Source organism: Hypanus sabinus, chromosome 4 (genome assembly GCF_030144855.1).
Source record: "Hypanus sabinus isolate sHypSab1 chromosome 4, sHypSab1.hap1, whole genome shotgun sequence".
Taxonomy (NCBI): domain Eukaryota; kingdom Metazoa; phylum Chordata; class Chondrichthyes; order Myliobatiformes; family Dasyatidae; genus Hypanus; species Hypanus sabinus.
Genome location: NC_082709.1, coordinates 156,326,816 through 156,340,636, shown reverse-complemented (window position 1 = coordinate 156,340,636; position 13,821 = coordinate 156,326,816). Strand labels below are relative to the sequence as shown.

Sequence of the window (13,821 nt, the reverse complement as noted above, 5' to 3'; positions counted from 1 at the left end):
GGCGAGGCCTCTCTCATTCATATGTACTGGTTTTGTCCTAGCTTGGAGAAATTTTGGAAAGATGTCTTCATAACGTTAGCGTATATTCTGAATCACCACCTGGAACCTAACCCTTTAAGTGCTTTGTTTGGTTTTTTGGGTGAGACAGATTTACATCTGAGTTCGACCAAGTGTCGAATACTATCTTTTGCTTCTCTCCCGGCTAGACGTTTAATCTTCCTTAGATGGAGAGATGTTGCCCCGTCCACGCATGCTCAATAGCTTAATGATATTATGTCCTGCTTAGACCTTGAAAAAAATCATTATTTAGTTCTTAATTCGGATACAAAGTTCCATAAGGTCTGGGGACCTTTTATTGAGTACTTTCATAACCTTCCTCTTAATTAAGATTTTTTTTTGGTCCCTTGCTTTCAGCTCCTTTTTTTTTGGTAGTAGGCATTAATATCTTCTGTTGCTAAGTGTATTTACAGTTTTGGGGGTTTGAATGTCCTGATTTATATTCTCTATATTGTGTTGTGGTTGGTCTGGAGTTCTTTTTTGTTGCGGGGCTTGGGGAGGATACTAATTTTACATGTCTTCAATTTGGGTGCTTTCTCAATTATCTTCTTTTGTATTATATTATTATTGTATGTTTATTTTTGCACTGTATTAATGTTCTTAATTTCAATTCGGAGTTTTTTTTATCTGTAGCGATGTAGAAAATGTATAAAAAAACTAATAAAAAAAAGAAAGGAAATTATAGACCAGTTAGCCTGACCTCATTAGTTGGGAAGATGTTAAGAGTCAATTGTTAAGGATGACCTATGGAGTACTTGGTGACACAGGACAAGATAGGACAAAATCAGTATGTTTTCCTTAAGGGAAAACCTTGCCTGACAAACGTGTTGATATTCCTTGAGGAGACTACAAGTAGGGTGGATGAAGGGAATGCGGTGGACATTGTATATTTGGCTTTTCAGAAGGCTTTTGACAAGGTGCCACACATTAGGCTGCTTACTAAATTAAGAGCCCATGATATTGCAGGAAAGTTACTGGCATGGTTAGAGCATTGGCTGATTCATAGGAGGCAGTGAGTTGGAATAAATGGTTTATTTTCTGGATGGCTGCCAGTGACTAGTGGTGTTCTGCAGGGGTTGGTGTTGGGATTGTTTTTTATGCTGTATATCAATGATTTAGATGATGGAATGGATGACTTTGTTGCCAAGTTTGCAGATGAAATGAGGATTGGTGGAGGGGCAGGTACTGTTGAGGAAAGTAAGGCTGCAGAAGGACTTGTACAGACAAGAAAACTGGGCAAGAAAATGACAAATGAAATACAGTGTTGAAAAATGCATTGCCATGCACTTTGGTAGAAGAAATAAATGGCAGACTATTTTCTAAATGGGGAGAAAATCCAAAAGTTTTGAGATGCAAAGGGACTTGGGAGTCCTTCTGCAGAACACCTTAAATGTTACCTTGCAGACTGAGTCAGTGGTGAGGTAGGCAAATGCAATGTTAGCATTCATTTCAAGAGGTCTAGAATACTAGAGTAGGGATGTGATGCTGAGGTTTTATAAAGCACTGGTAAGGCCTCACCTTGGGTATTGTGAACAAGTTTTGGGCTTCTCATCGCAGAAAAGATGCGCTGTCATTGGAGAGGGTTCAGAGGCAGTTCACAAAGATGATTCTGGGAATGAAAAGGTTATCATATTTGATGGCTCTGCATCTGTGCTCACTGGGATTTTGAAAAATGAGGGGGGATCTCCTTGAAAGACCCAGACAGAGTGGATGTAGAAAGGATGTTTCCTATGGTGGGAGAGTCTAAGACAAGATAACACAGCCTGAGGATTGAGGGGCGTTCATTTAAAAGAGAGATGCGTAGTTATTTCCTTAGCCAGAGAGTGGTGAATTTGTGGAATTTGTTTCCATAGGCAGCTGTGGCGGCCAGGTTGGTGGGCATTTTTAAGTCAAAGAATGATAGGTTGTTGATTGGCCAAGGTGTCAAAGGTTATGGGGAGAAGGCTGGGGAGTGGGGCTGGGAGGGGGGAGGAATCAAAGAAAGGATCAGCCGTGATTGAATGGTGGAGCAGAATCAATTGGCCAAATGGCCTAATTCTGCTCCTGTGTCTCGTGGTCTTGTGATATTGAAGTCCTACTGCGGAAAACGGACTGACAGGTGGTTAATAGGTTGGGGTAGAGGGAAGGGGTGATGAGCACTAGTTGAGGTGGAGCATCCAGAAGATCTGCCAGGGTAGCCATCATCAGCCTCTGGCAGGAGGTTGAATGGAGCCAGAAGTCCACAACCTCCGCTCTGAATGTCATGTGTGTTCGTATGCCAAGGAGCAGCAAAAATCCCAGCAGGGGACAAGCACCTTTCGGTTCAGGTGACCACTGTTGTGGGGGCACACACAAAGTTTTGTTGCGTCTGTAATCTAGATAGAGATTTGCTCCCTGCTACAAGGGACCACTCCAGCCTCTGAAGGATCAGTGGTATGCCACAGGGAGCAGGTTACAGCCCTCTTTGAGCAAAGGCATGCTGCTTGAGAACAGACAGTTATGCTCATTGGATATGCATGCTCCCCATGAATGGCTCATGGTTCAGCATAGGAGAACACTGCACAAATAGCTAGCTGTTGCTGCATAAACTGCATGTCAGTGGATTGCATCTCATAGTTCCAACAAATCACTCTTCTTAAAGGGCAGAAAGACAACATGCTGGAACACATCTCCCTTCTGTGGGTGCGGCGAGATCCCCACTCAGAAATCACAGCCCCCTTCGTCCTGGGTAGAGTTCAGCTGAGATTACATTGAGAGTTGAGTCCAAGTAGAAGATTGAGGACAGGAATGACCTGGAAACTGAGATTCAGGATTTGTCAAACCAATTTAATTCCAGGGTTGGAGGTTGAAGTGTTTGCAATACTGTCATTCACTGCATCATTGCCTTCTCAAATGCTGTGAGAGGTTGTCTGATGTGCAGGTTCTAGACTTTGATATGAATTCTTACACAACTCCCAATATACCTCCCAATATGGCCTTCAGACAGCAAGCTTGGTTGTGGCCCACAACCAGGTGTCTCAGAATGCTCTTTCATGTTTTTTTCCTGGACGCCAGGAGCTGGCCCATTCTCTGGCGTGAGATACCGAAGTCATCTGTGGTGATTCAGAGAGAAAGCAATCATCAAGAAATCATAGCAACATAGCATAAGATTTAAAAGCGGTGGTGGGGGGGGGGGCACAAAGATGTTGGTATACAGAGTCAAAAATAATGTCTTTTAGTTTTTATATGGATTCTACTTTTTTGTTATAAAGCATAATAAGCACATTTTTTTCCTGCCCCAGAGGATGGCAGAGGACTTGATCATCCAAGGTATTTCGGGAGAGCTAGATAAGTATTTGAAAGATTAACCTCAATTCCTTAAAGTTGGCACAGCAGATAAGTTTAAACCAGCATGGATTAGGTATGATCAGATTGAATGGCAGGGCAGGCTTGAAGAGCCTGGTGGTCTACTGATGCCCAGTCTCTCTGGTGAGGGATAAAGGACACATGCAGCAGCTGCAAGTGTTAATGTATATGTATACCTTGCAATGCCTTAACTAACAGCAGATCCGTCATTTGAGCCCACTTTGACGGAGTGTTTCTGCTGTTAAAACAACCCTGGTACTTCTGGCACTTTCTGTGAATCTTAAAAGGTGTCTGATCAGCTGACAATGGGCTCTGAGACATAAGGAGTGCATGTTTCTGGCTGTAAACCTCTCCAAACTGTTCTAAATGTCTTTCTAATGAAGTGTATGAATTTCGTTGTGCAAACCCAAGTGGCCAATGATTTAATACACCAAAAAAAACTTTGAAATTTAATATCACCATGTTCCATTCTTTTTCTCTATATTTACCAGATAAAATATATTCAACCCTGCAAAAGATTTGTGTTGTGTAAATAGAATTATTATTTAGTTACGGCATTGGCACTAGCAATGGGATGAATAAGTTTTATATGCATCTAAATTTATTTGATTCTGTAAAAAAATGTTTAGTAGCTTGTAAATGTTTATGTTTAGATATAATATGGTAGTTAATGCCAACATGAAGTGGGGGGTGCGGGGGAATGCCTGTGCAGGCAAAGGTATTTGAAAAACATATGCCGAATTCTGTAAAGCACTTTTAAACTGCAGCATCTGCTGTGTTTTGATTAATATTCAAGTTGTACTGGACATGGATGACATTGGTTACATTAACTCTTATTGGGCCTGAATTCAATGAGCTGGATCCTAACAAAATGAGAATAATCCTTAAAAAATATGAAGAAACTAGACATTTGCATAACTAGCCTATCCTATCTCTAAATTCAGGCTGGGAAAGATAGATTGTTTTGTGAGAAGCCCAAACACCTTGCATTTCTACAACAAAAGTAAGAGCAGGCTCTTCATATTTGTAATAATCGCATAAAAATAATGTAAGACAACAAACTCTAAGACTTAATAGTTGCAATTTATAAGAATTTGAACTTCGAGATGAAAGCCAAGTTGTAAGTTAACAGAGATGATGGTGCTCTTATCCATTCCTGGTGAATGTGGGATAGAAGCACCAAATGGAGCTTCCACATCCTTGTTTTAAATCACAGAATTACAAGTTAGATGACAGTCTCTCTGCTAAGTATATTTGTTCATCCTCACACAAACAGAATATGTACCAGTTACAAGCGGGTTCTGTTCCTGAGAAATGTTAGGAGGTTAAAAAAATTGGTATGTCCCCATTGACCCTTGCCATTTTTTTATTGATGCGCCCTAGAGAAAATCCTATCTGGATGCATTGTGGTTTGATATGGCAACTGCTCTGCATGTGACCGCAAGAAACAGCAGAGAGTTGTGGACTCAGCTCAGAATATCACAGAAATCAACCTCCCTTCATTGGACTCGCTGCCTCAGTAAAGCACCTATCCCAATCAACTACCTTATTTACCCTGAATATTCTCTCTTCTCTCTTCTATTGGGTAGAAGATACAAAAGCCTGAAAGTATGTACCACTAGGCTCAAGGACAGCTTCTATTCTATTGTTATAAGACTAATTCCCTAGTACAATAAGATGGACACTTGACCTCACAATCTACCTTGTTATGATCTTGCACATGCACTGATTGTTTACCTGCACTACATTTTCTCTGCAGCTGTTACACTTAATTCTTCATTGTTAATGTTTTACCTTGTACTACCTCAATGCACTGTGAAAAGAATTGTTCTGAATGAATGATATGTAAGACGAGCTTTTATCTGTACCTCGGTATGTTTTACAATAATTAACCAATCCTAATTCCTAACTCAAACTGTTCACAACTCAAATGTGGCTGCTCACCAGAAAATTTAAGTAAAAACACGGGCCAGCCAAGGGCAACATGCAGTTAAACCAGGGCGTTTAACTTGCCTGTTGAGATTTCTCTGCAAGATGAAAGAATGTTGCCTCAGACTGACTTCCCACACTGCAACAGATGCTTGCAACACCACAAGAGCCAGCAAATCCATCTCACCTGTTCCCAGATGCTCATTTATATGGACAGGTTGTACATAAGTTGGGGATTCGTAACCTGGGGAGCAACTATAAAACTAATTTTATATTGGCTGGTAGCCTGATTAAATATATTGGAAATGGAAGCAGCAACACCTAGTGCCATAAAACCAGTACTACAACACCAATAAATTCAGTGATGTTGGTTGCTACATGTGTGTGCGAGAGGAACAGAACATCCATACAGCTAGGCTGGAAAATCTAGAAAGAGCATGGAGCAATGCCATTCGCGGCTCTTCAATGAGACATCCAGTAGAGGACCTTAAACTTAATTTCTAGGACAAGTCCAGATTTGGGGGACAAGAGCACGGAAGTTCGGAGGACTGTCAGGGATCTGTTTGATGGAAGTTGAGGGTACGTGATGATGCTGGTGATTGGGGATGGTGTTTAAGGTGGTGTCAGACCAGTCAGGTTAGGAAGTGTAATCGTCAGCTGGGGATGCTAGAAGTACAGCGTCGTCATGGCCGAGATGGGGCTGGTGATTGAGAGTTGTGATTGTGGTTAGGACTTGAATGATTTAGGTGGTTAATACACTGTTGCTTGGATCAGGTGGCAGGTTGGTGGGTGGGGTTGTGGGAGGAGAGGAGGATTAAGCAAAGGCCACAAGCTTGGCGTGAAGGGAAGTTATTCAGAGGGAGAAATGCTTACTTCAAGGGAATCTTTCCAAGTAGCGTTTGTATATATTAAAGGATATGTTGTACTTAAATGTAATAGAATTTGTAATCCACGATCAAGAAAGTGTGCATCAACACACAATGATGAAACTTCTTGCATGTCCAAAAAATTAGTGAGTATAGTTGATGGCAATTCAGTCTCAAGAGGAAATTACAAATAGAAAATAATGAAATGACACTTCTATTCTGTACTGTTGTATTCACACAGCAATGTTGACATAAAAGCAGATATTCACTGCTCCAAGATCTGTGGTATGTCTTATTGCAATAATTCTTTAGTTTCTCATCCTTGATCATGCGACCTTAATACAATCAAAGCTTGTTTTTAAACCTCACAGCTGAGGGACCAACCTGTTCTTATTGCATGACCATATAGGCCAGCCATTCTCAACCTTTTTGCCCTGGAGGACCACTTGAAATAATTATCAGGTCTCAAAGAATGGCATAATAAATAACTAAATAAGAAAACCACAAATACAAAAACTTTGCAATAAATTCACTTCTAATCTATGCAATCCACTTTTTGCAATGTTTACAACAACAGCAAAGTGGCAGGCCAGCAGCTGAGTCAAGGCACATGAAAATTCCTTCTTTAGTACAAAAAGTACTCCAATAAGGGGAATTTGGGAGGGGGAGGCTGATGTCACAGCCCAAGTTGGGAGAGTCTATTCAATGCTTGGAAAAAGAGCTTCACGCTCATCGGCAGCCTACTGTCCTCTCCTCCATGCAATACAACACTCACCAATTATCAATGGCCTCTCCTGTCTCGCGTCAAAAACTGAAAATGACTAAACCAAATAAACACGGTCCTACTGCACACTGTCATGCTGGGCTGGAGACCTCTAACAAGATTGCTAACAGGGCTGTTTGGTCACTGCCCGTCACTGCAAGCGCTAGTGATTTATTTTTTAATCACAATCTCCTGCAGAACCCCAGTTAACAAACCCTGATATAAGTATTATAATGTAGAAAACCATATTGTTGTTCTAAAGGTTAGGTGTCAGTTATGAGCAAGAGTAAAGGGTCATAATCTGTAAATGGCTAAGAGTTAGAAACTTTGAGAGATTGTTGAGGCAAGATCTATTTGCATTGTTGAGCAACAGGATTATCAAAAATTCTCTTTTGCTGGGTGAAGAATGTGGCTGTTAATCTTGAAAACAAAGCTAGTTACTTTTTTTTTAAAAGGATGAGATTTTTGTGATTTGCGTAGTGACTGGTGAAATTCAAAATTCAAAACAAGTTTATCATCAAAGTACATATCACCATTTATTTTCTTGTGGGCATTCACAGTAAATACAAAGATACACAACTGGATCAATGCAAAACCACACACAACAGTGACTGATGAACAGCAATGTGCAAAGGACAACCAGCTGGGAAAATACAAAAAGGGAAAATAATAATGATAATAAATAAATAAGCAATAAATATTGAGAACACAGTTGTTGAGTCCTTAAAAGTGAGTCCATAGTTTGTGGAATCAGTTCAATGTTGGTTGAGTGAAGTCATCCCCTCTGGTCCAAGAGCCTGATGATAGAAGAGAAATAACTTTAGTGAGTGAAGCTCATTTTGTCACTTAGCATTTCTGTTTATATATGACTTTAGTTTACTTGCTAATTTTTCTGTAAATCACTTTTGCCTTTTGTTTCCTCTCCTGACTAGTGGGTTCTAAAAGTCATGCCTGTAGCCTCTCATTCAACTGTCTAAATTTTCCTTTTTTTTTCTGTTTTGTGTAGCTTTTGTGTTTTCTTACTCTTGGTGTGTTGCATACTTTGATCACGTCTGATGAAATCTTTCATCAAAATGTAAATTCTCATCCCATTTTACAGGATCTAACCTGGAGGGAAAGTCAGAAGAGAATTCAGCCTATACGCTGCTGTAGTCAGGAAGGACTCCACGATTTGAGCTTATATTCTTGATATTCTGCTTCAGTAGAATAGATACAAAATAAAAGTAGGTAAATGGTACTACTGTTTATGTAATTGTACTCATGTTCTTTCTGCTTTCAGTTCATGCAGTGACCATTGTGACGGCAAAGGTTGGAGAAAACATCACACTGCCTTGTGAGGCAGAAAAAGGAATTGGCTTGTACTTGGTGACATGGAGACTGGTAAGTAATGTGTACAATATATTTGTTTCTTTGACACAGCATAGAGCCAGTTTAAAGATTGTAAATGTCTCATGTGAGTAATCATGTGATCATGTGGTTAATGCCTCATGGAGTGATCATGTTGTTAATGCCTCAAGGAGTGATCATGTGATCATCTACCACTGGCTCTCTCCTCGTCTGGTGAGTGACTGCCAGGCACTTGTGCTGAGCAGATATTTGAAGAAGTAGTTGTGTCTCCTTGTTGCATCAATACCAGCCGAGTGGAGCATAGGATCTTCAGTACCAAATAATAAAGACTAAAGATTAGCTTCCTTTGTCACAAGTACATGGACACATACAGGGAAGTGCATTGTTTTGTGTTAATAACCAACTCCGTCTGAGGGTTGTTGGAGGGTCAGCTTCTGGTGCCATAATGGCATGCTCACAATTCACTAACCCTAATCGTACATCTTTTTGTAATGCGGGAGGAAACTGGAGCATCCAAAGGAAACCCACATGGTCACAGTGAGAACATACAAACTCCTTACAGACAGCGGTGGAAATAAAACCCCAGTCAGTGAAAGCTGGCGCTGTAAAGCGATGGCTCTAACCGCTACCCTACCATGCACGATAAGGATGCTATTTTAGTATTATTTATTTCCTCTCAATTCATTCTGAGATGTCTTAACGTAAGAAATGAAAGTGGAAGATTATAGCTGGGAGCTTAATGTCCAAGGATACACATTATATCGAAAGGACAGGCAGGAAGGCAGAGGGGTAGCATTGCTTTGTTGGTTTAAGAAAATGAAATCAAATCATTAGAAAGAGGTGACTTAGGGTCAGAAGGTGTTGAAACTTTGTGGATCAAGCTAAGGAACTGGAATGGTAAAAAGACCCTGATGGGAGTTGTATACAATCCCCCCAAACAGTAGTAAGAATGAATGAAAAAGGGCAATAGAAACTGCATGCCAAAAGGGCAATGTTACAATAGTCATGGGAACTTCAATATGAGGGTGGATTGGGAAAATCCAATTGGAGCTGGATTGCAGGATGGGGAATCTCCAGTGTGCCTACAAGAAGGCTCTTTAGATCCCATTGTGGTTGAGCCCACAAGAGGATCAGCTATTATGGATGGGGTGTTGTGCAATGAACTGGAATTGATAAGGGAGTTTAAGATAGAAGATCTCTTATAGGGGAAAGTGATCATAATATGACTGAATTTACCCTGAAATTTGAGAGGGAGAAGCTGAAGTCAGGTGTATCAGTATTACAATGGAGTAAAGGGAATTTCAGAGGCATGGGAGGGGAGTTGGCTAGAATTCAAAGGTCAAAGCTTCATTTATTATCAAAGTATACAACTTAGAAATTCTTCATTTCTTTGGGTAGTCATGAAACGAAAGACAGGCAGCACAACCATCAAGCCCCCCCCCCCCCCAAATCACACCACTCTGCCAAAAAAAAGAACAAAACTGATCAGGCACATCAACCCCCAAGTCCCTCCTCCTGGACAAAACAGTCAAACAAAATGGATCAAGCACATCAATCCCCAAATATCTCCTCCCTGACGGAAAAAAAAAGTCAATCAGACACATCAATATCCCCTCCCACACTAAAAAATGAGAAGATTAGGTGAAAAAAACACAGAATATAAAAGCCATAGGTCTGGTGGGGAGAAAGGAGACTTTAGTGCAAACTCCAAATCCAAAATGGAGAAAAAAAGCCTGGACAACACTCTCCGAGCAGCAGGGTTTCTTCCTCTCCAGTACAGAGCAACCAATCAAAAGACAAGCAGCCAGTGTTCACACTCTGCCCTCTTTTAGCTATTTCAATCTCCCTCATCACTTTAATTGGCGAACAATGGGAGCTTTAATCGATGAAATGGAGCCAATCATTGGCTTGTGCCCTGACCTGTGCCTGCTCGATGGGAGGTTGGCACACACTGTCTCTGCTTCTTAGAAGCCTCTTAGAGACTGCAGAGTGCTGGAAGACCCAAACAATCTCCAAACCTACATACTCTCCTCGATGTTTCAATCACCCTTGTTACTTTAATTGACAAACGATGGAAGCTATGATCGGTGAAATGGGGTCAAACATTGGCATGCATGTCATCCTGCAGCTTTCTTGCCATGAGGTCCATTCCTGCTGTCTCTGCCTCGCAGAAGCCTCTGAGACTACAGAGCACTGAAGCACCCAAACAATCTCCAAATAGCAAAACACAGGCTCCAGAAGTTCCAGAATTACATTCAAGATGAGAAACACATGTAAAAGACACAAAAGAATTGAAAAAGATTGGTTTCATGATCAAACCAAAAAATGTCAACTAAAGGAGTGTTGTACGTAGGTGCCATCTTGACCAAAAGGTGAAGTTCAGTGGCTCAATTGAAATGTTTCAATTCATTGGAAAATAACACTGGCAGGGATGATGGCAGAGCAGCAATGGCTGGAACTTCTGGAGGCAATTTGCAAGGCACAGGTTACATAAATCCCAATGAGGAAGAAGTATTCTGCAGGAAAGATGAAACAACCATGGCTGACAAGAGAAGTCAAAGCCAGCATAAAAGCCAGAGAGAGAGAATATAATAGAGCAAAACTTAGTGGGAAGTTGGAAGATTGGGAAGGTTTTGAAAACCAACAGAAAGCAACTGGAAAAATCATTAAGAAGGTAAAGGTGGAATACAAAAGTAAGCTAGCCAATAATATTAAATAAAATACCAAAAGCTTCAACAGATATGTGAAGTGTGAAAGAGAGGTGAAAGTGGATATCGGACCACTGAAAAATGATGCTGGAGAGGTAGTAATGGGGGACAATGAAAAGGTGGATAAACTGAATAAGTATTTTACATCAGTCTTCATGGTGGAAGACACTAGCAGTATGGTGGAAGATCCAGGTGTCTGCAGTCATGAAGTGTGTAAATTTACCATAACTAGAGAGAATTTCTTGGGAAACTGAAAGGTATGAAAGTAGATAAGTCACCTGGACCAGAAGGTGTACACCCCACAGTTCTGAAAGAGTGGCTGAGGAGATCATGAAGGCATTACTAATGATCTTTCAAGAATTACTAATTTCTGGAAGACTGGAAAATTACAAATGTCAGTCCACTCAAGCAAGAGAGAGAGACGGAAGAAGGGAAACTATAAGCCAGTTAGTCTGATCTCAGTAGTTGGGAAGATGAAGTTTATTATTAAGGATGAGTTCTCAGGGTACTTGGAGGCACATGATAAAATAAGCTGCAGTCAACATGATTTCCTCAAGGGAAATAACAAGCAGGATAGACAAAGACAAATCAGATGATGTTGTGTACTTGGACTTTTAGAAGGCCTTTCACAAGGTGCCACACATGAGGCTGCTTAACAAGCAATGAGCCCGTTATATTATAGGAAAGATTCTAGCATGGATAAAGCAGTAGTTGATTGGCAGGAGGCAAAGAGTGGGAATAAAAGGTGCCTTTTCTGGTTGGCTTCTAGTGATTAGTAGTGTTCCACAGTGGTCTGTGTTCAGCTGATTCTTTTTACTTTATATGTCAATGATTTGGATGATGGAATTGATGGCTTTGTTGCTAAGTTTGCCTAGAATATGAAGAAGGTAGGTGTAGGGACAGATCGTTTTGAGGAAATAGAGAGGCTAAAGAAAGACTTAGATGGATTAGGAGATGGGCAAAGAAATGGCAGATGGAATATAGTGTTGGGAAGTGTATGGTCATGCACTTTGGTAGAAGAATTGAAAGGGTTGACTGTTTTCTAATTGGAGAGAAAATACAGAAAAACTGAGGTGAAAATGAACTTGTGAGTCCTTGTGCAGGATCCCCTAAAGGTCAACTTACAGGTTGAGTCAGTGGTGAGGAAGGCAAATGCAATGTTAGCACTTATTTCAAAAGGTATAGAATATGAAAGCAAAGCACTGGTGTGGCTTCACTTGGGTATTGTGAGCAGCTTTAGGCCCATTATCTTAGGAAGGATGTGCTGAAACTGGAGAGGGTTTAAGGGAGGTTCACAAAAATAATTCCAGGAATGAATGGTTTGTTGTATGAAAAGCATTTGATGGCTCAGGGCCTGTATTCACTGGAATTCAGAGGAATGGGGGTGACCTCATTAAAACCTATAAAAAGCCTTGATAGTGGGTGTGGAGAGGAAGATTCTTATGGTGTGAGAGTCTAAGACCAGAGGACACAGCCTCAGAATAGAGGGTCGTGCTTTTAGAACAGAGATGAGGAATTTCTTTAGCCAGAAAGTGGTGAATTTGGGGAATTCTTTGCCACATGCCACTCTGGAGGCCAAGTGTTTATGTATAATTAAGGCAGAGTTTGATAGATTCTTGATTGGTCAGAGGATGAAGAGATATGGGGAGAAGGCAAGAGACTGGGGCAGAGAGGAAAATTGGATCAGCCATGATGAAATGGTGGTGTAGACTTGATGGGTCAAATGGCCTAATTCTGCTCCTGTAACTTATGGTGAAAGAGTCTCGGGACATGGGCTCACAAACAGGACATATCATTTAATGTGTTTCATTTTATTTGCCATCAAATATAAAGGTCCATTTCTAAAGACCATTGTGAAGCCAGCATATAATATAAAAAGCAATTCTAGCAGGTTGAGATTGTAGTTGGGCTTTCCGATACAAAGGCTTTATGCTTCACAGAACACAGAGGCACCTCAGTCTAACTGGCTTTCTTTCAATTTTGGAAATTATCATTCTGGGTAATACATCTTGCAGGTATTACAAGCATGTGATCCAGCCCAAGTGGAGTTGTTTACCCAATCAAGTATTTTCTTTTTGATTGCTTTTTCTTGAAACTGATGCTTCTGAGATCTAGACCATTAATAATAAGTTTAAGATGCTCCAAGTATTGTATTAAGAGGGACAGAGATTATGATTTTAGTTCTAAAAAGTAAGTGGTACCCGTCAGTACTTGTCTGCGGAGCGGGAGATTGTAGAGCTAGTTGGAGACAGTTCCTTGTGGACTTTAAGTGCCAGTTTTAAAAAGTAGGCGGCACCTGTCAGGACTTGTCTGCGGAGCAGGAGATTGCTTGGGTTAATAATAAAAAGAAGCAAAGTTTAAGTGGAGCTGCCGTTGTTGGAATGGAAGGTGTTAAAGTGGTCAGGCTTTGGCTGACAGACTTTGGCAAGAACAGGCACAGGTTAGAATTTAAGTGTGAGCAGTTAAAGATATGACACATGTAGGCAGGATTGTAGTTCAGGCTGTAGAGTGCTCCTTCTGTAAGATGTGGGATTGGATGGCACCTGATGGTCTCCCTGATGACTACATCTGAAAGAAGTGCATCTAACCCCAGCTCCTGACTGATAAGGTCAAAAACTGGAGCTGAGTGTACTCAGGACCTTCTGGGAGAGTTTTACTGAGGTGGTCACACTCAAAGTACAGGCTTCAGATAGTAGATGGGTGACCACCAGGAAAAAGAAGGGGAGGAAGCAGTTAGTGAGGGGTTCCCTTGTGGCCAATCCCCTCAGCAACAATATTCTGCTGGGGGAGGGATGAGCTGTTGGGGCACATCAGCAGTAGTCAGACC

The 13,821-nt window shown here is 41.0% G+C and overlaps 1 protein-coding gene across 5 annotated transcripts in view; it reads left to right on the top strand.

Annotated features, from left to right (window-relative positions):
* alcama (activated leukocyte cell adhesion molecule a) overlaps positions 1 to 13,821 on the top strand; it is a 342,013-nt gene that overhangs the window by 259,307 nt on the left and 68,885 nt on the right. For all 5 annotated transcript variants that reach the window (XM_059968529.1, XM_059968528.1, XM_059968531.1 and 2 more), the window contains one exon: positions 8,219 to 8,319. In XM_059968529.1, the coding sequence (XP_059824512.1) occupies positions 8,219 to 8,319 (101 nt within the window). The remainder of the gene's footprint in view (positions 1 to 8,218; positions 8,320 to 13,821) is intronic.